Here is a 26,866-nt window from a genome sequence, read left to right as displayed (position 1 = left end):
TTTATCTGTTGAAGTTTGCTTGAAGGTCATGAGGCTTAGAGGGAAATCTGATTCCCAGAGCTCAGAAAGCAACTTAAAAAACACACATCTTAGAAAGTATTGGTAATGTTTTTTTAGCTTAGAATTCTTTTGCAAAATCTGAAAGTTGCCCAGATTACGTCAATGAGAAGAGTTTTCTCTTAAGCAAACAAACATTTAGTGACAGTCGCATGCAGGACTTTCAAAGGGATGATAAATGGTACCTGGCAAATAATGTTGTAACTTATACCTGGGAATAATTTCACAGTATTAGGTAAGTTGCTACGGCACTGTGCACTAATGCTGCATGCAATACAATAGGCGAGTCATTAGGAGAACGTAGCCCTAAACGGTGTTACTAAATGGTTTCTACAGTAATCAGCTTGTGAATACCATCCCATTAGTGATGGTGATAACAATGGTGCTTTTTTCCTTCGGCCATGCTATCCCTAACAAATTGATTTTAACTCTGAACTTGATACTTGCGGCATCGAGACGGGTCATGCGGTTGTAACAGCTCTGCTTTCCCTCCGCAGTTAATCAGTTGTGTTCAGAGGATACTTATGAACCGAAGACTCCAGCAGCAGTACAATCAGCAGCAACAGCAGCAGATGTCTTACCAGCAAGCAGCAATGAGTCATCTCATGATGCCAAAGCCTCCCAATTTAATCATGAATCCTTCCAACTACCAACAGATAGATATGAGAGGAATGTATCAGTCAGTGTCCGGTGGTATGCAGCCACCGCCGTTACAACGAGCACCACCCCCAATGAGAGGCAAAAATCCAGGGCCTTCCCAAGGGAAATCAATGTGATTTTGCACTAAAAGCCTAAAGGATTGTTAAAATCAGAGAAAGAACTTTTTATTTTTTTAGGAATCAATGGCTTAACAGAACTCAACTGTAAAAAAAAAAAAAAAAAAAAGGTAATAAATAGTTTGGTTGGTCCCCTTAAACGCCACGTTCCATATTAGCGTTTCAGCTTTGTTTAAATAGGACATAATGTTTTTCCCTGTTGTCAGTGATGTTGCCTAGAATCTTCTTACATATGTTGAGTACAGGAGATAACAAGTTGTTTTCAGTGAAAACAAGTCCTCCCGTAACAGTAGCATCTCCACAGGTTTCCTGTCTAAACTCCTATGCTTGCTTTTAGTAGCTGCGAAGCTGTCATCGGATTTGCGAAGCTTAGGAAGGACTGCAGGTCTGTATGTTTCAGTATACCATATGTGAATTGTAAACAGCTGAGTTCTTGATTAGAGTTGATTCCTCAAATTATGGAATACTTTTCCGCTTACCCATTTCTTTATATTAGTGGGAATACTATAACAGAAATAGTCTAGTTTCCTTTTGACTGAGGTCTGGACTCGTACTATATCGTCTATGCCGAATGGAACATAGGAACTGAAAATACTCTTTGAAACAGAATTGAGTGCAATATTCTTGAATACTACTGCTCGGAAACTTTTGAGTCATGCAGTTATATAGAAACTGTGTATACAGCCTTAAATAGCGACTTGGGGAAGATGATTGTTCTTCCCCAGTCTTCTGCCATTTTTTATTTTCAGTTTTCTGTGATGGAATAACAAAGGGCGATCTTGAAGAGTTGGAGATGTTTTTCCTTCACGCGCTAATTTACTCTTTGCGGAGTCCAATACAAAGCACATTTCTGTTAACTCCTTAATGCTGGTGCTACTGTCTCTTCCCATTGCCGGCAATGGGAGACGGGCTAAGAAAATGAAATTCCTGGTATTTTGGGGGTTAAAATAGTGATGGTGGCCAGGGTGAAACCCTGTTACGGAAACAACTTTAAAATGGCAGAACCATTGCTGATTCAAAATCGATACAAAGAAAGCGCTGCGGCAACTTCCAGAGCTGCCAGAACAGTGAAATAACTTTTCCTCTATTAGTTAAAAGGTTTGGTTATGCACTCCTCCCCCTTCCCTTTCATTTGTGTGAAAACAGAATTTTAGTAGTCAAAGAGCTTGATTTTGTTGTTGTTGGGGTTTTTTTATGTAAACCAGAGATAAATTTCTGGTTTATTATATATCATTAGCACTCTCTTTAGCCACCCTTTTTGTGCTTGTGAAGATCTAATTAAATACAAATAGGACTTCTATTTGAATATAGTTTGGTTGATTCTTCCCCCTGCCCTCCTCCCTCCCCCCCAAATAAAAAAAAGTTTATAATCTGGGGGTAAAACTGACAGGAACACTTGAGGCAATGGTGTGTCGACGACAGAGGACTCTGGAGAAATGAGCGGATGGAGATGTTTGCTGCGGATGGAGATGTTTGCTCCGCATGTCGCTGGGACTCTTCTGACTTCCTGACATGAACTAAAATTGTTTTGGTTTCTGGAAAGTTTCTTGCAGGAGTTTGAGTTCTTGCCCTGAATGGACAAGTGGTTTTTGCATCTAAATATGCGAATCTTACGCGATATTTCATTTTATGATTGAAACTCGGTTGGTGTTCCGAACGAAGTTTGCTTGATCTATTGCAAAACCAGCTAACAAGTTGCTGTCTTGGACTCTTTTATTACAAGATACCACAAAAGAACCTCAGTATGTTCTCGTGCTTTGCCAGCTCTACAGTTCAATTTAATTTGGGGGGGAGGGGAGCAAAAAAAAAAAAGAGAAGAAACAAAATGTGAGGCTTTGAGACAAACATTTGAAGGCAAACGTACTCTGGGCAACTCTCACCGATATTCCTATGTGTCGCGAATAAGAGAAGTACTTTCTACCAAACCTGGGAATGTTCAACGGAGTTTTACAGTAACTCAAAGACTTAAATGTGGAAGTTTTAGGCAACATTTGAAGGCACATTTTTTTTCATTCTGGACAAAACTATGGATAAAAGAAGACTAAACGCATAAGAAGAAATCGGAGATAAGCATTGAAGTAAAACTTGGACCACTTTGCATACATGTTTCTCACTTGACATTTTAGCTGCATAACAATGTGCTTTGAGTATAACATCAAGCTTTAACAAATATTTAAAGACAGAACATACGTCAATAAGATAATAAAAGGCTCATTTTTATATTTGTTTTAGATGTTTTAACTAGATGAAATGGCTTAAGACGACGAATAAAAATGTTGCTTGTAAGACAGTTTTGCCTGCTAAATTCTCCACATTTTGTAACCTGTTTATTCCTTTGGATGTAAAGCGTTTTTGCTTAGTATTGTGATATTGTATATGTTTTGTCCCAGTTGTATAGTAATGTTTCGGTCCATCAACCAGCTTTGGCTGCTGAAATCATACAGCTGTGAAGACTTGCCTTTGTTTCTATTAGATGGCTTTTCAGTTCTGTATTAAATATCTTAAGTACTATAGAAAAGGTGTCACCTCTTCCTATAAGGCTGTTTTGTAATATATATAAGGACTGGAAATGTGTTTTTAAAAAGAAGAAGCATTCAAGTATGACGATATACTATCTGTGTTTTCACCATTCAAAGTGCTGTTTAGTAGTTGAAACTTAAACTATTTAATATCTCATTTAATAAAGTGACCAAAATACATCAACGTGCCTTGTGCTACATTCGCAATACAGCGCTGGCTCCGCAGGGGCGCAGGCTGAGAACGCGGCTTTGGAGAACTGCGCTGCTGCGCCGGGAGTTTGGGCTCTCGGGTATTTTTTCTGCAGTGCGGTGCCTGTTACTGCATGTAGCCGTGCATTTCCTTTAGGGAAAACAGTTGTGGTCCAGCTTTGCAAATTCTGTGAACGAACAGTAGCTTCTGCAGCCAGTCTGGATGTTAAAAATGAAGAGTGAGTTATTACCCAGCAATGGTAAATGGTGAAGAGTGAGGCGAAGTTCTACCTGGGCAAATTAGAATAACCCACTTGCATATCTTAACCTTATAATTGTACTTTTCTCTTTCTTAGTTATTTAATCCTGCCTGTTGGGCAAAAAAAAAAACTTTCCTACACACAAAGAACGTGTGACCATTGTATTTTAAATCTGCCCCTGTGCTCGTTCCCTTTACTTGAACCTTTTCTGTGGCTCCTGGCCGGAGCCGCAGCCGCCTTACGGCCGGGGACAGGTCCGCTCGGGGTGGCGCAGCTGCTCCTGCCAGCGGCTGAGAAAGGGCAGATGCCGCGGAAATCGTGTCTGCTGTGAAAATAATCAGATGGCGCTATAAGGGGCAGTGTGGCCAATGTGGTTTTAAATATCCCTCTAACTTTTAACTTGATTATGACAGAGGGCAGGGGGAGGCCCCTGCGCGCGGCAGAGGCTGGATATTGGCTGTCGTGTCGGGCTGGGGAGTGTTCTGGGACGAGTCCCCCGTACAAAACAGGCCGGCAAGGTGCTCTGGTGCTCAACAGCGGCTTTTCGATGTGTCACATGCGAACTGCTTACCCTATGGGTTTTTTTTTTGTCTTTACCTTAAAAGCAGAACCGCTCCGGGCAGTGTAAAAGTAAATTCATCAGTTCAAGCAAAGTTTTGGAGTTGGATGAATTTTCAGCATTTAAGGAAAGACAAATGTCCTAAACATTCCCAGCTGGAGATGTTTGGCAAAATGCTGGTGTTGCAGCATCAGCCACGTAAGCACGCAGCATCTGACCTGCCCTTCCCAGACCTGCTCGGGTGTTGCAGTACCCTCACGTGCACCTTCGGTGCCGTAGAACGTACCCGGGAGATGTGCCATAGCATAGGGCAGTGGCAGGACTCCCCCCGGCGTGTTTTCGGGAGAGCTGTGCTGCTGTGAATGGTTGAGAGCAGCAAACCGTGGCTTCAGAGATGGTTTGGGTATCAGCGGTGTCCACAAGTGGTCCTCCGGCAACGGCGGGCCAGGCGCTCTGCAGCTCCGGGTCTGGAGAAGCTCCGGGTCTGCCATGTGCGTGTGGGAGGAGTGGTTCCTCCTTCACTCCCGCACCTGCAGCCACTGCGCTGCAGACATGCAAAAAGCCATTTTTTCACCCCATTGCAGCTCCTGAACCTGCTGTGCCCGGAGAGGAGGTGGCTTGGAGGGAGGTGGTGACCGAAAAGGGGTGTTGGGAAGGGGCTGAGGCCCGAAGTGGGGACGCTGTCCGGGAGAAGGGCAGGGGCTCTGGGGGACGACGAGCCCGGGGGAGGTGGGTCACCCCCTGGGGCTGTGCTCCGCCGCTTCCCAGGGCTGCTCTCAAACGCCACCTGGGCTTTGTGTTTAATGACCGGCGCACACGAAAACTATTTGAGATGCTGAATGTGAAACGGTAATTGATACCTGGGGCATTAATCAAAGCTTAATCCAGTGACCACAGCTGCTTTTATAATGAAACTGCACAAAGCGCGTTTCTCATTTCTGTGGATTCCTGCTGGTGGCCGTCAGCAGCAGCGCAGGCGGCCATGTGGTGATGTGCCACGCGTGGTCACGGGCTTCTTGGTGCTCAGTACAGTGAGGGTGGAGCCCGAGACTCCTCGGTGGAGTTGGCTTTGCAGGTCTCTTACTCAAACCCAGTCAGCACAGGTATAAGACTGTCCCCTTGGTATTTTCCATTATAAGAATTTAACGCTTCCGAAGCGGTTACTTGCTTTGGAAAAAAATAATCAAATCTTATGGTCCCTATTGTGTGACTTAGTCTTCTTGGTTTAAGCTCCTCTCTACAATTCCCCTTCACGCTGCCCTAGTAGCTGCTGGCGGTCTGTGGACCACAGGCTCCGGTGCTGTGTCCTGCTGTTTGTTCTCACCTCCTGACCGCAGGTGTGTTTTGTCTTTACCTCCAAAGCAGGACGAGGGGCTGCGTTTGTAGAGCTTCAGCCGCAGAAAGCGCTTTTCTGCAGCACTGCCCACTGCGTCCTCCCCCCGGTCCAGGAGCTGAGCTCTGCGCCTGTGGGTCTCACCATTCTCTGCCATCCACGGCTGCCCCGGGTGTCTGCAGCACCCGGAGAAGCAGCAGGTCGCCCCTACCTTGCATGTCTGCCCATTAATTACCGTCAGCACAAGTCCCCACTATGTTCTTTCCCATCCAAGTGGTTTTCCAACAAGGCTTCACCACTGTTTTGTTCTCCAAAGAGCAGAGAAGTAATTTACCCACATCTGCTGGTTAATAAATGGTACTGAGCTACCGGGTAACCCGAATATCACCCTCAGTGTATTGTATGTCCTGTGGCTTAGGGGGAGCGCTCAGTAACCTCGCGTTATTTCCTCGCAGCACCTTGGTCATTATAAAGCTTTCTGAATAGAGCTGAAGCCGGACTTTGCCCTGCAGACCGCTCCCCCCGCCAGGATAGTTGGTGTTTCAGCCAAACCCCCAAGTATGAGTTGACTCCAACCGTTGGGTTGCAGTAGAGGACGTCGTCCTTTGGCTAAGGTACCCAGGATCATCTTCTCCCACCAGCACCATCCCAAGGGGTGCGGATCTCTTTTGTCTCACCATCAACAAGAATTTCAGCCCTTCTCCTTTGGGGATGCTCCATCCCCAGGTGCCCTTTTGGGAATATCTCAGCCACGGGGAGGCAGCTGCAATGCATCTCTGGACGTACTGCCAGGTGGGGCAGCACCCAACCAGAAGGACACCTCCCCTGCCTCTCGGCGCTGAGTTTCTGGACTCCCTCTCCAGTTCTGGGCTCTCCATCACATTCTCTGGTGTCTCTGCTCCTTCTCCTGACAGACAAACGGGATAACGTTTCCCTTCCAACGTGCCCACCCCTCTCGGGTGGAAGGAGAAGGGTTGAAAGCAATGCCTTTTGTCCTGTTTACTGGGCTGTTTTCAGACCCATGGCTTTTTGCGTGCAAAACAGCACTGCAGGGTGAAGGGCACAGCGGGGTTTCTGTGGGACGGTGGCTTTTGCCTTCGCTTTGGGAGAAGTTTTTCCGTTGTCTGTTGTAACTTTGAAGCACATGGAAATGATGTGAGCTGAGATCCCAAACATATGTTGACGTTTCCTTTTGCTAATTTAGGAGAGGGTCTCTCAGGTTGAAGCATTGCAAACATATTTTCCTCTAAAACTGTCCCAGCAGGCACAGGGGAGCCCCTGGAGCGTGTCCACCACCACCGGAGCAGACACCTCCTGGCCGAGGCCCCATACGCTGCCCTGGCTGCAGGGTCCATCTGCTGGCCCCGTAAAAGCCTCGGAGTCACAGGAGTGGTCGGCGTCTCCAGTCAGCTTTTGCCAGGCAGAGCGGCAGCTGGAGGGGTAACGGCTGGAGAAGGGGACAGTCCGCTCCACCGCGGGGACTGGCCGGAAAGGGGAGAGTGTCCATGTGAAAACACCCACTGCGCATCGCTGACGGCTCCCCGTCATGCACAAAGTGCAGCCAAAGCCTGCAGGGGTTGAACTCTGCTGTTACTAAGCTCCGGTCAGCCAGATTACTCGTATCTTTAAGTATTTTGTTGAACCAGAACCGAACCCTGTAAGTTCCTGCTGAAAGCCACCGTTCGGGTGGGATTTAGCAATGCTGAATCCCCCCTTTAGAGAACGTCCCACACGGCAGATGACACCGACCTTTACAAAGGGGTTTCCAGTAAATTCTTTGTGGATTTTGTTGTTTGCCAAGTAGAGGTTTTTTTGAACCCAGATCCTGAAAAGGTGTTTCACAACATCCCTCGCACCTGCGCGTCCCTTCGCAGCGGGAGGCTCTGCTGAGGCAGCTCTTCAATCCGGGTATCGGACGAACGAGTCCATCACGTTGCCCCCACGGGCCAAACCAGCTCCCTTTCGAGTTGGTGAAAAATCTACTTGGCATTGCTGAGATCAGGTTTTGACCTTCATTTTGAAGAGGAGGAGCAGGATCTTAACTGCTAGATTCACCTTCAACAGAAAGCCCTGGCTGGAGGGAGGCTGGATCATCCTGGGGAGGACAGCGAAGCTCGAGGTCTGAGGGATTTCCCTTCGCACGGGAGAAGGTCAAAAGTACACTTTAGGACACTTCTCGGGAGCGATGGTGCTCCCGGCACGGCAGCTGAGGATGAGATGTTTCAGCAGTGACTCAGAGGAAGAAGGTAAATAACCACTTTTTATTTCAAACACGGGATTAAATTCCTTCATGTCTGGATCATTCAAGGTAAAGCTCCTGTAATCTCCTCGTTGTGATCGTCTGGTGGCTCTGGACCCGCTGTGGCTGGCGCGGGAGCAGCTGGGACAGTGAAGGGACATGGGAGGTGGCAAAGGGCAAGAGCCAGCCGGGAGCAGGGCCGGGCACCGGGGCTGCCGCTCTGTTACCAGCATGGCTCAAGAAGCTGGTGTGGGTCGTCCCTTAGGTCAATGAAAGGGCCCTGGGAACTCATGGACTGAAGCTGAAGGAGCTGAGATTTCACCTCGACTGCTTTGCAAGGGGGAGGCTGAGACACAAGACTGCGAAAACTGCAATTGTGATAAGGAAAACCCGACTGGAAGTCACTGCATCTGTATTCATACCTATTTTTGCACACTATGGAGGACCACATTTCATACCAAGCTCTCATCCGTGCTGCAAAGTGCCTGCTCCCACCGAGTGCTAAACTCCCTCTCTGCTGACCACAGGGGACAAAAAATAAACCGGGATCGTTCCTGGAAGCTTCCCCGGCAGTTTTGCGCCGTCCCGAGCCAGCAGCAAGGGCAGACGTGTGGCACAAGTGTCACCGAGGGCCTGTGCTGGCTGCTGGCGTGAGCTGCAGAGCAAAGCCTCCACCGTGAGCCTCACCGGCCCGGCCAGCCTGACCGGAGAAGGGCCACGGCTCTCCGGCACAGCGCCGGCAGCGGGCGCAAATGCAGGGCATGAAGGTCTAACCACTGCTGGAAGGGATGAAGGATGATCCTCATCCATGGTAATTGCTAAAATATGAGGGGTTTTTTAAACTGTTTTTGTTGCTTTCTACTTCTTCACTGCTTTTCCATGATGCTTCAGGTAAGTCTCGTGTGAGATGTGGTAGGTTTATTGCAGGACTGATGGGTCCATCCAAACACTCAGCAGATGCTCCGAATATTTCTCCGCTTGATTTCCGGCAGGACAGTTAAACCACAGCGGCTGTGTCACCTGCCAAAGCATCTCAGCTGCCGACGACTTGCGCCGAGAGCTGCGCCGGTGCTTCTCGAGGGGCCGCGGAGGCGAGGGAGAGCACAAGGACGCCGACCTGCCCGCAAGGTCCCTCCCTTCTCAGCGACAGTGCCGCACATTCTGGGACAATCCCATCTGACGGCCACGACAGCCGAGCCGTGCCTGGTGCTTTGCGTGGCCTGAGGATCGATTTTGCCCGTATCCGAGTAAAGGAGAGGGGTGGGTTCGTGGTTCTTGGAAACTGTGGTTCATCAGACGCCCAGCCAGGCAGCTCAGTAGGGTGCCGCTTCCAAGGGTCCATTCCAGGGGTAATTTGATGTCATCCTGGTACAAGAGTTTGGGGTTTAGGTAATTTATCTTTCCCATACGAAGCCTTTTTAGAGATGGTCTTAATAGTCATATTGATGGGGAAATACTGGGTTACTTGTTAAAGAGTGCCAAAAAAAAGGGCTAGCAAGAAATCTACAATATAAAGACAATTTTATTGCCGATAAGCTCTTAAAACTCTTTTTTTTTTTTCCTGTTTCAGTAGGACCTTATTCTTCCTGATGAAAATCCGGTCATAGCATCTCTCATTAAAAATAAAATTATTTTGAAATAAATAAATATATAAAATAAATATCATATACATTTTATAAATAGTTTTGTCCTTATGCACAGCATCCATGCTTACATCTGAATAATGTTCCTCGCCCCATTCCCACCCCAACAGCAGGAAAAAACCCCCACGCGTCAGGACCAGTCCATGTAGCATCATCATCCACGTAGCAAACTCCCGGGCTGCTTAGGCAGGGTACCACTCGAAAGGCTTTTTCTTTGCAGGTGACCATCCCGAGCTTAGCAGCAGCATCCGCAGCAGTTCTGTGGTCTTTTGTTTTCTTTCCTTCTCTTCATTTTTAGTATTTATTTTTTTTTCCCCACCCCGGTGATCAGGTTTGCTCGCCTGCTTGTTCCTTTAAGCAACCGTAACATTGAACATTCGGCCTCTCTTGTAGCAACCGCGTAAAGAAAGTGAATGAAAACGAAAGATTATATGTAGGGTTCCCTCCCTTCCCCTACCCCCACCCCCATAAATAACCCAGGTTCGATATACGCTGGAAACAAGGAGGAACAGCAGTGTCTGAATTCAATGTAAGCGCTTTCCTATGTCATCTACGCTTACAGGAATGATGGAATGACTATTAATATAGTGCTCTGGGAAAAAGCTTGGGAGCCCAAGTATGTACACTGACGGGGCAGCTGCAGGGAACATCACCTGTAGTGGAAGAGGTCTCTGTACATCGCAGGTATTTTGGCAGGGTCCACAGGCCGGGGTAAAAAATGAGTAAATTTCTGATGTCTCTTAGTCCTGTACCCCTCTCGGGGGGAGCCGTCCTTGTTCAGAGCCACGTAGTAATGCCTCTCCGAGTCGGGATGCTTGTAGAGGGTTGAGGCGTATGTGTTGTACCAGTTCTCTTCAAACTGCTCTCGGAAAACACACTCCCGCGTGAGCTTCTTCTGCGGTGGGGCGGAGGCGGCAGGGGGAAGAAAAAGACATTTGTGTCAAAAATTAAGAAAAAGAAGTCTTTTCCTCCTTCCTTCACTTTATTTTCCTGTAATTTTCCCAGCTACTACCTCCTCCTGCCTCCCTTGAGGATGGGGGCTGCGCTGCCGGGGATGTTTCCCCTGGGTGAGAGCTGGAAACGGGCACAAGCTGTACAAGCCGGGACCCAAAATCCTCCGAAGTTGGAGGAGGAGGGAGACGAAAGGAGGAGGAGAAAGCGGGTGTGCATTGTGCAAAGATGCCCCATAAAAAAAATAAAATAAACCAGGGCTGGGGCAAAACTCTTAAACCTGACAGGCAGATCTCCGCGACGGGGGTGTGAGTGTGGAGCTTGCCGGGGTGGCCGTGCCGTGTCCTCTGCGGAGGGTTGCCCACCCGCAGCCGCGTCCCCCCGTAGCAGCCCGTGCAGCCCCACCGCGCTCTGCGGTGAGACGCAGCCCCGGGGGGAGAAGCGGGCACCGCGGCTGGAGGGTTTAAGCAGAAGCGAGCGCCGCTTTGAAAGTTCAAGGCACAGAAGGGTATATACACCGCGCCGGGCGAATGAAAGCATTCCTCGGGCCTTTCATCTTCTGAAGCACCCGATAGCTGTGATGTGAGGCCATAACAAGAGCCGGGGAGGTCTGGATGGGGAGCAGCGCTGCGGGGATGTCTAACCCCGGGGAAGATTTATGGCGGCAATAGGTGATGTGAGGCACGTGTGGCAGCCCATGGCTGGTGCACCCCGCGCTGGGCAGGGGGGACGGATGGCACCGGTGTCACCGTGGCCACAACCAGCCTTTCCCTCCAACCCTTACAGCCGGGGGCTGTCGGCAGCGGCCACTTGATGATGGCTTTTTAGTTCATGCCCGTCGCTCCTTCCCTCTTCCTCCCATATCCCCCGTGCCACCTACAGGGACATGCCCGGCCGCAGCGAGGAGCGGGACTGTCCCTCTGCCCCGTGAGGATGTGGGTGGCTTTGCCAGCGCCACTGTGCTGTGTCACAGAAGGACCCACCATCCCGTCCCATCCTGTCCCACAGGGGGGCTGCCAGGGGGGGACGTGGGCAAGGATGAAAGGCAGTCTGCAAACGTAGGATGCTACAGTATTACAAACACCATACCTACACCGTAAACTATTCGGGGGGTGTGTGGGTGGGGATGTGTCTTGTCTTGGGCGTTCAGAGTGCTAAGCAAATGTTATTGCCTGCAGTAGATGTTTTGTAATATGATCCAGGAGCTCACCTGCGCTCAGAACCTGTTTTGAATGTTTTGCTGTTAATTAAATGAACCCCGAGGTGAGTCGTGAGCCCTCCAAAAGCTTACACCACAGCCCCTGCCATCTGAGACCCGGGGAACCGGCAACCAGGGGATTGCCTTCCCAGATCCATCAATAAATAAAGGCTTTTTTTTCTTCCCCTAGGATGCCATCTGCTCAAAATATGTTGGAAACTGCTGACGGGCTGAACTCGTGCGCTGCTGCTGAGTCCCAGTTTACCTGCTCTTCACTGGGCTGGTGGGAGGCACGGGGTTTGTGTAAAGGAGTCTGGGGTGACTCTGCAAGGTGCCATTTCTTTCTTTCCAAGCCCTGGGATCTCCTCAATGAGCCCGATGCCGCACAGGCAGCGTGCGAAGGTGCTGCCTGCAACTTTTGCTGCTCTAAGTATTAGTTGCACTTCCGAAATCGAAGGAAAGTTTAAGAGAAACGTTGGCACAAGGTTAACGGGGACAGGCAGAAAAGCTGTCTGTCCCGAGGGGACTCCACGTGTCGCTGCGGGACTGGCTGGCTCTGCCTCTATCAACACACAGATCAGGCAAAATTGGCACAGAGTGAAATAATAAACTTGCTGAAAATTCAAAAATACCGCTGTACTGTAATCTCCTAAAATACCATTGTAATGCTAATGCTGTTGTCGGGCGCTGTTTTATGGACCTTTAATTAAGAATACTGTAGTGGCTTTTGATTTCGAAAAGCCATCATTGTACAACCCACGTCTCCCAGATTTTAGAACTCCAGGGTTATTTGGGGACCTGGTTCGTGACTTCTGCACAGTTTGGATCGGTGGTTTGACTGTGTCCCTGCAGCGCCCGGTCAGTGTATTGTCTGGTGTATGAGATGCAGCGACAGAGAGAAAATGCCCATGATTACATCTTCAGGTCTAATCTGTTTGCAGATGAAGTGTTGTAAAAAGTTATCCTATTTTTTTTTCTGCGCCGTAACATGAACACAGGCCCTAGAATTTAATTAACCCATCATGAAACTGTTGATTTACAATCAGAGCTGCGGGGTTTGAGAGCACAGAAGGAAATCCACAGGCTTGTGTCCTCCTTTTCAGCAGGCGCAAGTTAAAAGCTGCGACGCCGGGAGCTGCTGAGCAGCCTCAGGGTCTGACAGGAGAGACGCTGCTGGGTGGGTAGAGGCTCCAGCCCTGCTTTCTGAAGTGGGCTTGAAGATAACTTTTTTGTGTTTTGATTTTACTTTTTCTCTGTCTCACAGATTTGTAATTTAACAGCTGTCTCTGCATTTAACTTTTGCTTAGGGTAGATGTTATTACAGAAATACAGTGGAAAAAGAACAGTTATCGGCACATGGTAGTACTTGATTATCTCATCTAAACATCAGTAACTGCATCTTAACTAGTCAAAGAGTCTGTGGCAGTCTCAGGTGGGAATGGGAGAAGAAAAGATGATGGAAAGTCACAGGTTACTGTTACTGTTTGCTAAGCAAAGGTTTTCTGGAAGCTTCTCTATACGCAGACTACATGAGTTTACATTTCTACACTACGAGATTGATCTGATTTGGATAAAGGAAGTAAGTGCCCTTCTGCTTTGGTTTAAAACTGGTTTATTTTATTTCATTCTAAATTTACTGTGATACATCCTTAGAAATCAGTATCCTCACACAGGGCAGTTCTGTGATCTAGAAAGAGGCATTTAAAAAAATCACAGGTGATGGGTTGAATTAAAGGCAATGGGGCATCTGAAGAAAAAGCACCAATGAAGTGCAGCAGCTACAGAAAAGGAAACTTAAAAACGGCTATCTAGAATGCAATTAATTTTTCAAAATAGAAGTGATTCTTCTATCTAAATAGAAACAACTATTTTATATTAAGTTGAGTTAAAACAATTCAGAGCACCTCTGCCCGGTTGTTAAGGCCTGACATTTTGACTGCAAGTCTTAACACTTAATTAAATAGGAAGAAGCTGAGGAGAGCTCGGGTCTCTTCAGGTTCATGGAGACTTTACCCGTGATGCCAAAGCTCTTCACAGCTCCCCTCCCCCGCAGTCCTGGCTGAGCTTTGCAGAAGCCTTCGCTCCATGTGTGGGTGTTTCATCCGGCAAACCCCTGACATACGCCCTCTTTTTGGGGCTGCCTCATCAGAGCACCTGCCTGTGATCAAAGGGGTTTACAGGGTGGAACGGGTTCAGTAACGTTGGGCAGAAAAGCAGCGAGGTGGACCAGAGCTGGTCCCGGCTGCGGCAGTGCAACCCGCGAGCCCCGGCTCTAAGAGCACGGCCCAAACCAAGGGAGCAGAGGACAAACTTGCAAGCTGCCACTAGAAATCTGAGCCTGGACTGGAAATGGGGTGTCTTCTGCTCTCTCTGTCCTACAGCAGCACAGGATGAGGCAGAATCTGCTATAGGTGATGTTAGGAAGAATTTATAGGTATTTGGGAGTTTGCGTGGAGTGAAAAACTAACACAGAGTTTACACTTGGTTTTTGGCAAAACATAGCAAATTTTAGTCTGAAAAGGGCATTTCTAGAAAATTATGAGCAACCCCTCTAAAGTCCTAAAAGGAGTTGTAGAGAATGTTATAAAAAAATAACATTCAGACCACAACTTCAGCTGCTGTTAAAGAGCTACGATAGAAATGTAAACTCTGCAGATAGGTGCAGGTCCTGATCACGTGGAGAATAAAATTGATGTGTTACTCAGGCAATGAAAACACACAAGCACTCCCTGGTTTTCTGCTAAATTTCCCTTCTGCTTTTAGTTGACTGTTGCCACCCCATTTCTGAAAGGCAAAGGCTCGATAAGCCCCAGAGCTCCCCAGGCAGTGCCCCAAGCGGTAGCCGGGGAATGGGCACCACCATGGGCTCTCGCCACACGACTGTGCCCTCCCTGCACAGCCCTATTTCATATGTATCGTTTATGTTATAACAACAGCAGCATCACGGCTAGGACGGAGGTATATGGCAGCCCAAGGAATTCGGAAGCCTGTGACAGACCGCTCGTGACACCGATGAGTCCCCGCAGCCTGTATTGCTGTGTGTGTTATACAGTGTCGTAATGAGCACAAAACCTTACACTTACCGACCCATAGAGCTCGCCTCTCTCATTCATGCCGAGGTAGAGTCCCGAGTCCACCCCACGGATGCTCACCAGCCCCACTGCCAGGCTAATAAACTCCAAAATCCCTAAAACAGAAAAGAAGTCCAAATCACACAGAGGATAAAACCCACACGAGGCGCCAGTGACAAACGTGAACCAGCCCTTCCCAACCTTTGCAGAGCTTCCTACAGACCCCGTTTTCCTTATTTATAACAACACAGTTCTTAAATTTATAGTCCCATATGTGTGCAATCTTCCGATTTCCACCCTAGGCTTCTTCCCAGTGTTGCGAATTTGACTTGCCCAGGAGGAATTACTCATTTCTTATTTCTAATGAGAAAAGGTTTGCTAGGTTTTGTTGTTTTGATTTTGAAGGGTTTTTTTTCCTCATTATCACCAAGAAGGAAGATATAGAAACTTGTGCCTGGCCCACTAGAAATTTCAGGTGGCTTTTACCGCACCAGGTTTTATTTTTCACCAAAAGGAGAGTGATTTTTGTCAACATGGGGCTTCTGGTTTGAGATGATGGTCCTACATGTTTTAAAGTGATGAGTTCAGTAAAAATAGGTAGAAAGCACTAGAAGAGATGTCTGTGAGGGCAGTCTTCGTCCTGGTGCTCCAGTGGGGTACTTGCCACCCCCACATGGTACATACATGCAAGCTACAGGGATAAAATCCAACTTCAGATATACACAGGTAGAAATGCATCTTCCTCTGCGGCCTGCGGAGCTGGGGAGCTGCTGGTCCTTCCTCTGTCACCCCCTGCCACCGCTACTGCCACACACCCCGTCCTGTCCCATATGTCCTGCTGCCTGCCCCAGCCTCTTCCCAGTCCCAGCCATCCCCGGTTCTGCAAGAGCAACCCTTTTAGATGTGGGCTTCAGCCTACAACGATGGTGTCGGACACTTGAAATAACGAGGGGCGGCCTCATTTTCTCTGGCAAAGAAATTAGCGGGGTCTGCCGCGCTGCCTGCTGCACCTCCGCTGCCGGTAACGGAGATGGCAGCTGTTTTGATGGAGGGTAGACTTGTAACAGGAGAACGCTTGGTGAAGCACTTAAAAACAAACAGCCCCCAAGTAGGTGCGTTTTTAACTGGGTTGAACAAAGCCAACATCACAAGTGGTGGAGACCTTCAAACTTCACAGGAAAACGTCCTCAAGGCGATAGTGGGGCTGTGTTAGACTCTGGATATCACACGTTCCCCTAGCTAGAGGCCATGGGCAGTCTTTGCCCGTGTCCAGTGCTGAATTAATTAGCTTGGAGGTGGCAGTAGAGGAAGGAAGAGGGTTTTCACCATCCCATCTAACGACTGGACAAGACGTCTCCATTGACAGGAGGACAAAGTTGCTCTAACCTTTAGCGTGGCTCCAGGTCTCTTAATATAGCTCCCAAAACGTCCAGTCCTGAGCAATTGCCGCTCTGATCAGGTTACCACCCAGAGCTCCTCTTAAAAGTATGCCTTGAGTCTAAAATCACCGCGTGACGAGCGGCCACCTGAGCCGGCTGACTTCAGCGGCAGTCGCAGCTCCCGGTCACCCCTCAGCTTGGGGCATGTGTCTTCTGCTCGGCCAGGCGGGGAGATGCGATAACTCAGATAACAGACAGTAACTGCATCACCGCCTAAATATAGGACAAACCAGACGGCGATGGACACCTCTGTCCCCCTTTGCTCATCCCAGGCTCATCAGTCAGATGCTGGCAACTAAGCTGGGTGCAAGAATTAGTCTTCCTAACTTATATCAGACTTTTTGTCCTCCTTTTGCCCTGCCTACTCTGGGGGTCATGCGTCAAATCCAGCCCTCCCTGCAGCCAGCGGGTGCTGCAGGGATGGGGGAGATGAGATATGGACTTGGGAGCTGCAATTCTTCGAAACAAACAGGGAAGCAAATGACAGCAAACATGCTTTATGGACCAGTGCAGATATTTTCCAGGCAGAAATATGCCCAGCTACACGCCCCGGCTTGGGGACACATATTGCCTTCAGAAAAGCCAGGAGCAGGCAGAGAACGCATCCTTCCCAAGCCAGACAGGCAAACCAGGACCCTATTTTGGCTGTGCTCACTCCCACACAGTTATTGTGGTTTCTTATCTGAAAAGAAGCACAAACGGGGAGGGAAGAGGTGCAGGATGAGGGGTGGGGTGGTCATTTGCCTCCACTACCCACCAGTTCTGGCACGTGGAAGGAGTTACCGAACTGCTGTGTGCTTCCATTTTCCCATCTGCAGGAAGAAATGACAACCACTGTTTGAAAAGAAGGGAGTGAAGGAAGATTGGCAACAACGAGGGAGAGTGTAAAAAGTAATATGGGGGAAAGGAGTACAGAGATACCCAGAAACGGGGGAGTCTTTCCCAGGCTGGAGACAAGTTGGATATTCAAGTGAAAAATATCTGATAACTGGAGAGCAGTAGATGGACCTTCCTATAGGTACAAACACAGTCCTCAGCACCAGCTTTTTTTTTTTTTTTTAATTTGTTTTCTGTCACCCCTGGGAAGCAGGGAAATGCTACTTGTCCCGTTTAGAAACCAAGGAATGTCTAAGGCAGGGAAACTGAGAGCTTTTCTTGAGTCTCCAAGACCTGGTAAGGAGTAACCTAGGAGTAGCGTTAGAGTCTTCCCTCTCTGAGCGGGTGGGTGAGACACCCCTCGCCTGGTGCAGATGGGGTGAATACTTGCTGGTTTTGCAAACAAAATTTCTTCAAGGTGTGCCTGTGACGATCTCTTCTGACAATGTCCCTTGCAATATTCCCCTTTTCTGATCTCTGAGTGGCACTTAGAGACGTGCACGGAAGAAGACTATGTTGAAATAACATTAAGAACGTAACTTAAACCCACAAAAGTCAGGAGACAGAGTGAAAGCTGAAAAAATGTGGGCGGATATCCATCCTGTCCTTAACTCACTCCAATTGCTAGACAAAATTGCAGCTTCGTACATCTGATCTCCAGCAGCACAGGGAGCGGCCACTGGGGCCGGCTCAAGAATTTTCTTTCCAGTTGTAGCGGTGTGTTTTTGTGGTAGAACATGCTTTTTATTTCCTTTTCCTTTTTTCTTTTTTCTTTCCCTGGGACTCGCCTCTTTTTTCTTGCTTTGATTATTCCTTCTGGTTTTTCCTTAAGCCTTTCTAGATAATATTTGGAGAGATTTGATTAAGACTCTGACTGGATTCATTTACCACCAAAGCACTGAATAATCTCCCAAGCTTTGCTGCGGCCGGACCCGCACGCTCTCGCCTTACTATAAACCATCCCTCAAAGCCCAATTCAGCTCCTTGCACCTGTCTCTTCTTACATGACTGTATTCAAGAGCAGGGGCACAGAAACATCAGATGTTGTATTAATGGCTACAAACGTAAAGCTTCGGCTAAAAACCTCAACAACTGTTCAGCAACAGGTGCGCTACGGTCTGAATGTCAAAATCTACAGCAAAACTTTCTCCGGAGGTTTCATCAGCTTCTCCAGGAGACTGTGTTACAGATCCATTAGCAGGTTCGTAGCCGAGAAGAGCTTCGTTTGCTGCCTTCATTAGTCTGCAGTGCAAACTCAGGGCCTTTTTCTCTCCTTGCTTGCAGTTAAGAGTAGCACCCTTGGTGTCACTTGTTTAATGCTGCTGTAAAACAGGCATGAGGCAGGAAAGGAGCAATTCCCCCTGGCGAGGATCTTCCTGGCGAATTTATCTTGGTTTCATTCTCAGAAGGATTCTTATAGGGGCGCTAATGCCAGTCCAGATTTTGACCATCCTTTATTTCTTTGTACAGGAAGGTTCTTAGCAGATGCAGTGAGAACAGATACATTTTCGAAAACACTTTATTCTTTCTGGGATGACTTAGGCAGAGCTGCCAGTTCAGAGAGTGAATTTGGGCACTTCTCTAGTGTGAGAATGAGCTTTCTTCCTATGATCCTGGAGGGCTTCACCAAATTTTGCATTAAGCCTCCTCTAGGAAAAATAAGCTGCGCCCCCATTGTTCTTGCATGAATCTGTATTTTCACAAGCATAAAATATCGCATTCCGGGAGACAGGTGTGATTTAGGAACACTTCAGTCCTTGACAGATGAGAGGGAATAGTTACCATCATTGCTCAGGCAGTGTGGGTAGATGCTGCTGCTACGTCCTCTGTGCCTTATGGGCACATCCCCTGAATGCTGTGGTGCAAAAGAATCCCTCCCTCAGCCCTCACCCTTAGGACCCCGGTACTCTGTTCTGTATCACCAGGGCTTTGGCTCTTTATTTTCCTCTCTGGAAGACTTGGATGTCTTGCACATCGGGTAACTTTTGGGATGTCTGAGCATGGGAGGGTGCAGACACTTTCCGTCTTTTCCTGAACCCCTTCCAGTACTAGGAGACAGGGATGCAAAGTCCGGTTCCACCCTACATCCCATCTGCAGCTGGATACGTGCCTCTGCTGCGGTGTCGCAGCCATCCATGGAGTGCATTAATTATCTGCTCGTGATATCAGGCAGCACCTTCCAGCCGCGTGGGCCTGATCCACCAAACCACCATACTGGATTTGTAACTAGTTCCCCAGATTTATGGCAGCTTTAAACTGCTACCCTGAAACCCACCTCTACCTCTGTATCCCTCACCACAGTTTTGTAGCTCCCCAGAACTGCTCAGGCTGCCTATTTCTGTAATAAGTTACTGTCTTCTGACTGCTGCATGCAAAATTTAGGAATGCATTGATACATGACATCCTAATACGAACCATACCAGTAACACTGGAATTTAAATATTCATGGCTACTGAATGCAGATGGTGAATACCGCGTGCCAATACGTTATTGCTTTGAGTCTCTGCTGAAGCGAGGTTCAGTCCAACTTTATCTGAACACAAGGATTCCAGTCTAATCCTTTGGGGCTTTGTCTTGCAATTACAACAAATAACTATTTATTTTACACTGCCTCTGGGAAAACCCTGAAGCAGAAAACTATAATATTTTATATCTGAAGTCTGGTCTAGTTTACGTAGCTGGATGCTGACTGCTAAAACACTTAGGGAATGCCAATGTTTCGATTTATTGAACGCACTGTGTGACTTCAGCTTAAGCGTGCAAAATTAATGAAAAGTTTTAGCCCGTTTAATGCATTTTTCCAAAGTTTGTTTGGACATACACTTATTTTACTCAGTCTTCATAAAAAATGGAACCAAGGCAAATGCTGCCATTTGAAACTGGCTGTTTACTTGTACAAAGATAAGTAAAAAGAACTGATAGAAATACTACGTGGCAGATTGAACTAAAATCAAACAGATGCAATTGCTTTCAGTTTCTTTTAACGTGGAAGCCCATCGTGTATTGCAGCATGAGAGGTTAAAAGATGTGTGTCTTTTGGGAGGCAATTAAAGAACGCTTTGCCCACAAGCCTATTACTACCTGACTCTGACCCGCAGGTTATGACTTTCCTGTTGATTTAGGCAGGGACATGCTATGCACGCACCTGGTGTTTATGGAAAGTGCAGTACGGAGATAAGCTTCTCCAATTGTTCCAAAAACCTGCCTTAAACTACCAACAACAGCAGCAGCAGCAGCAGCATTCCTCAAGTATCAGAAAGGACCCGTTGCAAACAAGTAAAGGCAAAAAAAAAATTCCTTACACCGAGGAGCTAAATCACTTGAAAACTATAAAAAGTCTTGCAAGCACTTCTTGCAACCTGTTGACAACATAGCTGAGATCACTGGCATGGGACTTGTTGATAGCTTACACAGACACCTGCACTAGATGCTGAAGTAGCGGGAATTTTTCTTAGCTGTGCTCAAACTGACTGTACTTCTTCGCCTGTGGCTTGGGATGCATTTTTTGAAGATTACATATAGTCTCATTAGAGATCCCTGCTCTTGTGTGACACTGATACAGGCGCTGCAGTCTTCCAGCTGCATCCCGGGCAGAAAGGTAAATCCACGGCGCTCCGCCTATTGTTCCATCTTCTCTTTTCTTTCTGAGGTCCCCTAAGCGTTTCTCCCCCCTCCAGCTTCCCCTTTCCTTTCCAACTACCTCCCCAAACTGAGCTTCTCACACCCATCCAGCCAACCGCTCCCTGCCCGCTTTGGGGAAGACACTCTTCTAATGAAATTCATGCAAGTAAAAGAAATCCGCTCACAAATATCTGCAGAGGCCAAAAAAGAGAAAAGGGCGGCGGGGGGGAGGGGAGGGGGGTGCGGGTGTATGAAAAAGGTAGGCATTTCTTTTTCCAGCGTGCTCTCTCCTTTCTTTTGCCGCCCTCACCGCTAACTTCAGAGGCAGTCCTAGCGCTGGTCACCCCCACAAACACACTTTTTAAAAAAAAAAAAAAAATTTTTTTTTTTTTTTTCTCCTGCTAAGGCACGTTTTTTTGTGCACCTGCAGAAGGGCTGAGCGCCGGGAGAGTAGGAAATTGGAAATAAAAACTCCCGCATTGCTGGGGAGTGAGCGCATTTGTTTAGGAGTCTAATTATATCCGTCCCGGGATGATTTATATTAGCGGGGTAACGAGTTCTGTACGCGGGGGCACCTGCTCCCCCGGGGCCGGCCGGGCACCCCCCCAGCACCCCTTACCGAAGCGGCTGTGGTCCTGCCGGGTGCCGTGCACCGTGCCGTTGGGGAAGATCTCCAGGTGGAAGCCGGTGCGGCAGTAGAGCTGCCGCCGCCTCAGGATGCCCTTGAGGTGCGCGAAGTCGGTGGGGGAGCCCCGCTGCAGCCGCCCCTCGATCTGCCCCAGCCGCTCGTTGAGGAAGCCGGGGGAGTCGGCGAGGGGCAGCCCGCCGCCGCCGGCCAGCGCCGGGGGGAAGCCGTGCAGGTCGGGGTCCAGCGCCCCTAAGAAGCCGCCCACCTCGGCCATGGCGGAGCGGAGCGGACCCTCAGAGCGCGGGCTGCGGCCGCCCGGCCCCGCGCTGCTGCTGCTGCTGCTGCTGCCGCTGCTGCCGCTGCTGCCGCCGCCGGCCCCGGCCCGGCCCCGCGCTCCCCGCGCCTCCCATGGCTGGATGTGTCCCGCCGTCGGATGCAAACTGCACTTTATATACGTACACACTCCCCTTACATTGACATATTGGATATTTAAATGCAAGCCACACCTCACTGGCATCCCCTTTGGCTATTGCTCCCCCCCCCCGATCCATTTGGCTTTTTTTTTTTCCTTTCAAAAAAAAAAAAAAAGAAAAAAAGCTTCACTCCCTCTTTTATTATGAAAAAAAAATGGCAGGAAAAAGCTACACATCGCAGTGAGGCATAACCGCTCTTGGCAGGTCCCCGCCAAGCCGCCGATGAAATCATGGAGCCCCCGCACGCACCCGGGGATGCGGCGCTGCCGCTCCCGCCCCAGCCCCCCCCCCGCACCGCCGGCAGCCTCCGATCCTCCTCGGCGGCCGCCTGTGTTCCCCTCCCCCCCCTTTTCCCCGGGAACCGGCACGGAGGCGGCCAGCCGGGCCCGGCCGGGTCTGTCAGGGCCGGGCCAGGTCTGTCAGGGCCGCCGCCGCCTCAGCCCCAGCCGTGCCCCCCCCCACCCCCAAAGGGACATGGTGGAAAAAATAACACGTGAAGAGAGGGCTCGAGACGCGTTTTTCAGATGAATGTGTGAAAAAAAAAATAAAAATTGAAAGCGATCTCTTTGAAAAGCGATCCCGCGGGCTTTACGGACGGGTTTACAGGCGGCGGGAGGTGAGCGAGTGAAGGCGACGCGGCGCTGCCCGGCCCCGCCGCGGGCTCCCTCCCCACCTTCCCCATGTTGGAAACAGGTGTTTCCGCGCTCTCCCCAGCCCGCCGACACCGTATCTGTAACGGCAGCTGCCGGCCGCGCTGCAGACAGACGGAGTCAGGCTCGGGGAGACGGGCGGGGGTGGGCACACAAACACCGACAGACCCAGGAGGGGGAGAGCGCGGGAAGCGCCCGGGCCCCCGCCGCCGCCCCCGCCGCTCCCCGGCCCCCTGCCCGCCAGGCGGCGCTGCTGCTCGCGCCACGGCCGCCGCGTCTGCCCTGCCGGCCCGGGGCGCTGGGGACCGGGGTGGACGCCGCTTGGTCACTTCCCGCCGACGAGAGGGGGCTGAGGAGGCCCCGGGAGACTATGGAGGCGGGATGGGCTTTCCATGTCCCTCAAGTAAGGTGTCGCCCACGCTCTCCTTCGTGCCCCGCCACGGGCCGGAGAGAAGCGCAGACAAACCCCCCCCAAAACTGCCCCCGAACCACCAGCGCGCTCTGCTGCTGGAGACGCCCCCTCAGGCTCCTCCGGGGAGGCATCAGCGGCCGGAGCTGAGGTACCGGTCGTACCCCCCTCAGCGGGTCTCCCCCGTGATGTATCCCCACAGTGGGTCTCGTCTCAGCAGGGTCTCTTCCTCAGTGGATAACCCCTCAGCGGGTCTAACCCCTCTGCACCCCCCTCCCTCCTCCCCCCATGGCGGGTATCCCCTCAGCGGGTCTATCCCGCTTCAGCAGGTTTTCCCTCAGCATGTCTCTCCCCTCAGCAGGTCTCTTCCCTGAACAAGTCTTCTCTCAACATGTCTCTCCCCTCGGAGAGTCTGCCCCATGGTGGGTATCCCCTCAGCAGGTCTCCCGCCTCAGAGTCTGCCCCATGGCGGGTATCCCCTCAGTAGGTCTCTCCCCTCAGAGACTCTGCCCCAGGGCGGGTATCCCCTCAGTAGGTCTCTCCCCTCAGAGACTCTGCCCCAGGGCAGGTATCCCCTCAGCAGGTCTCCCTTCAGAGAGTCTCTCCTCCACAGTAGATACCCCCTCAGTGGGTCTCTCCCCTCAGGAGGTCTCTCTCCACATCCACCCCGGAGGGAGGGTTAAAAGGGCCTGGGCATGCAGCCTCCTCTCTCCACAGGCCCAGGCAGGGCTCTGTTGTGAAGATATGAAGGAAATTTTGATACGACGATGTGGAACACCCATACATGCGTCTGCAGTGGGTGAAGAATCTGGTTTTTAAATGGGGGGTAGGAGTGGTTTTTCCTGTCAGAGCTGTGGCTGTAAAAGGGGTGCATTTCATGCAGAACTTGACACATGAAGCCTAACCCTATGGTTTTTTATAGAAATATAGTCTACTCTGGAGGTAGTAAAATCTACAGAAGTGTGTTTGTTGGCTATTTGCTTATCATGTATGGTTATGTGGAGATAGCACTGTCTGAGGAGTTCAAACACCCCACTGCAAAGATTATTATTTTATTTACATAGTATCTATATGAAGACTCAGGTGTGATGAGGTAACTGAGGGAAATAAACTGTGCCTTAGTGAAAATGACCGAGGTCCAAGATGGGGGGACAGACACGATGATGGGACACCCCAAACCTGGAATTACTATTAAGGACATAATCCTGTAAATGCTGTGAATTTAATGCGTGGCATTCATATAATGTGAATGATCCCATTACAATCAAATGCTCTCTTCTGTGAAGACTGGTTTTGCTGAAGTAAGTGTGAGTTTTGCCTCTGGATTCGTAGCCATCACCTTAATTCTGAACATGTCTGAAGGTTGATCCCAGGAGTATTAAGAAGAGAGAGGGAAAAACAGTTTCCGCATCAAAGGACTAACCAAACTCCGCAGAGGCTTCTGCTACTGACTTCAATAGCCTCTGGATCTGTTACAATATCCTTAAACCCAAATCCATACAAGCACTTAGAGGAACACTTAGGATACTGAAAAAGGTAACAGAGTTCAATTACATTACTGTAAAATCCAAGATAAAGTAAAAAAACACAAACCTGCGTGCTTAAATAATGTATAACAAAAGCAGCGAAATCCGCCATCCACGCTGACATTCCTCCCTTAACTCTCATGATTATGGTCAGCTTTTGAAGTGTTCGCAATACTTTTATTAAGAAATTGTACAGGCTGGTACTGCATGCTCTATTTAGGCACTACAGGACGCGGAATAGGTAGCATTCTCTTTTTTTTTTTTTTTTTTTTCTTTAATTTCCTGGTTTATTTATGTTTTTACTCATCTGAGGGAAAAAGCGGATTTGTATCCTGTATTGTCTGAAGAGAAAAAGAGCATGTATTTTAAATACTGAAAGCTAGAATTACTCCTTCAAAAGAAGAAACATGTTTAGTGATTTTTTCATATGTATTGTGTAGAATACAGTTCTGCACTCAGTAATTTCTTGAAAGAGGACAGAAACTTGTATACAATTTATGTCACAGAATATAATGCGTTACAGAATTAATCTTCTGCTCTGCTTTGTTCCAGTTCATGCAGTTCCCCCAGCTTTATTCTTTGATTACAGCTTGTATTGTCTACCTTGGGAACTGAAATGGTTACTGCCAAACTGCTCTGCCTTTCAATTTACAGAAGAATTAGCAACGATATTTGTGCTTGATTGCCAAAATGGACCTTGCATACCCCTTCCTGTATACTGCAGCAGTGTATGTTTAGCAAGGTAGTAAAAATATTTATGGCATTTTTTTGCAAAATGATTACTATTTACAGAGAACAGACACATTCGATATCTGACTATAAAAATCAAAGTAAGAGCGGGACTGGGGTCAAAGCAGTAAATTAATTAGAAAAGAGTAAGATAAATAAATGCAATGAACAAATCTAGATACTGCATATCCTCTGCCCAGGGCAATTCCATTTGGCAAAGAAAGATCAAGACAGCTGAAAAAAATTTGAAGTAGCAATGTCCATGAACGAAAAATCAGACGTGAAGAATACCTGAGGATGAAGAAACAACAGAGCCTTGATCTTTAATAAATAATATTTCTGCTTCCTTAGCACTTCCCAAGTCAGGATCTCAAAACAATTTATGTACACTAATGAATTAAGACTCACAACCAAGGTCACTCTGCGTCTCCTTTTCCCCAGACAGTCTCTGTCTTTTTCCACTAAGAGATGTTGTTCAAAGGATATTGATGGCTTTCTGTATTTGTTTGAGATTTGGGATGCATAGCAGCCCTGCTGGAGCAGTAGCTCTCACCAAGCTTCTGTATATCCAGAAACCAGACACGTCCACCCTGCATGTGTGGGGAGCCCTTCTGCCTTTTGTTGTGTGGCGACCATCTGTGCCGCACATGCAAGGAATGTCTGAGGTTTCCTGGCAGATAAATAGGGCAACCTCCTTTGTGAGGGGGTGAATAAACAAATTTTCTTAAGGGGAGCAGAGAATGGTTTATTGGTTTTTATCTGTGATTGTTTTTACTTAAGCTAGCATTATTATTATCTTTTGTAGTACTACTTCCAGGCCCTAGACCCTGTTTGTGCTGGATACTGCGTTAAGAAGTGTGTAACAAACAGAGTCCTTGACCTGAGAAATCTCGCTGCTCTGTCTTGTGGAAGGATTTCTAATGGAAGGCAACATGAATGAGGTGACAGAATTTCAGTCAATGTATAGAAGTATGTCTATATTTTTGTGTCAAGTTTAGAATTGGTGGAAGAATGAAGGTAAGGGTCTAAAGATAAAGCTCCAGCCTTGCCCACCTGAGTCTTGGGAGCAAGTGCCTAAATAAATAATGTAATTTTCAAAAGAGGAAGTACCCACCTTTTCCAGTTATTGCTTATTTTGGTGTCAAACATGGATCTGCTGGTTTTAGTAATCCCAGTATGGATTAACAAGTAGGAAGCAGAATTGTTCTGGCTCACCTCTGACTCACAAAAACACCCATTTGAAGAGAGTTGCTGTACGTAAGATCAAGCTATGGACAAGCATGCGCAAACAAACATTGGACCTTTGTTGACCCTCACGTAAGCAGTTTTGCCTTGGTTCTGTCCCATTTGAAAATTGCAGGTACTTATTCTCCCTGAAAAATTACACCTTTCCTTGGCATGGCTAAGCACAGGTTTGAATCCTGACACAAATTATTCACGCTAATACATCTCCAAGTACTGGATGCTAAATGAGGAATGGAGAAGGCTTCTTTATTGGAGTAAAGTGGTGCATAATGCCCTCGTCTCCATTTGTAACTTTTTTTCTTGGGATTTGGGCTAGAATTACAGAACTACTGAGTCATTAGGCCTTTGGTATTTGGCCAAGTGTACCAATTACCTGTGTAATTCTACCCCTCAGTATTTTACTCACCAATGCAACTTGCCATGTGGCTACTGATTGATGCACAATTTTTCTCTCCACAGTGTTTGTATCTTGCCT

At 48.4% G+C, this 26,866-nt stretch overlaps 2 protein-coding genes across 4 annotated transcripts in view; one reads left to right on the top strand and one right to left on the bottom strand.

The window, feature by feature from the left end:
- ATRX (ATRX chromatin remodeler) overlaps positions 1–3,526 on the top strand; it is an 83,716-nt gene extending 80,190 nt beyond the window's left edge. For 2 of the 3 annotated variants that reach the window (XM_082488042.1, XM_082488041.1), the window contains one exon: positions 555–3,526. In XM_082488042.1, the coding sequence (XP_082344168.1) occupies positions 555–833 (279 nt within the window). In that variant the 3' untranslated portion in view covers positions 834–3,526. The remainder of the gene's footprint in view (positions 1–554) is intronic. The other variant, XR_014269523.1, reaches the window with a different exon arrangement.
- Positions 3,527–10,011: 6,485 nt separating this feature from the next.
- FGF16 (fibroblast growth factor 16) lies at positions 10,012–21,876 on the bottom strand (the record flags this gene model as incomplete). The annotated part of the gene is made up of 3 exons (XM_082488187.1): positions 10,012–10,470; positions 14,808–14,911; positions 21,351–21,876. 3 exons carry the CDS (start codon positions 21,874–21,876, stop codon positions 10,225–10,227), a joined length of 876 nt encoding a protein of 291 aa, XP_082344313.1. The 3' UTR covers positions 10,012–10,224.
- Between the last annotated feature and the right edge of the window lie 4,990 nt (positions 21,877–26,866).

The sequence above is a fragment of the Vanellus vanellus genome, assembly GCF_965231255.1.
Source record: "Vanellus vanellus genome assembly, chromosome: 10".
Classification (NCBI taxonomy): Eukaryota; Metazoa; Chordata; class Aves; order Charadriiformes; family Charadriidae; genus Vanellus; species Vanellus vanellus.
Note: the sequence above shows the minus strand (reverse complement) of the source record. Positions and strands in the feature narration are given on the sequence as shown.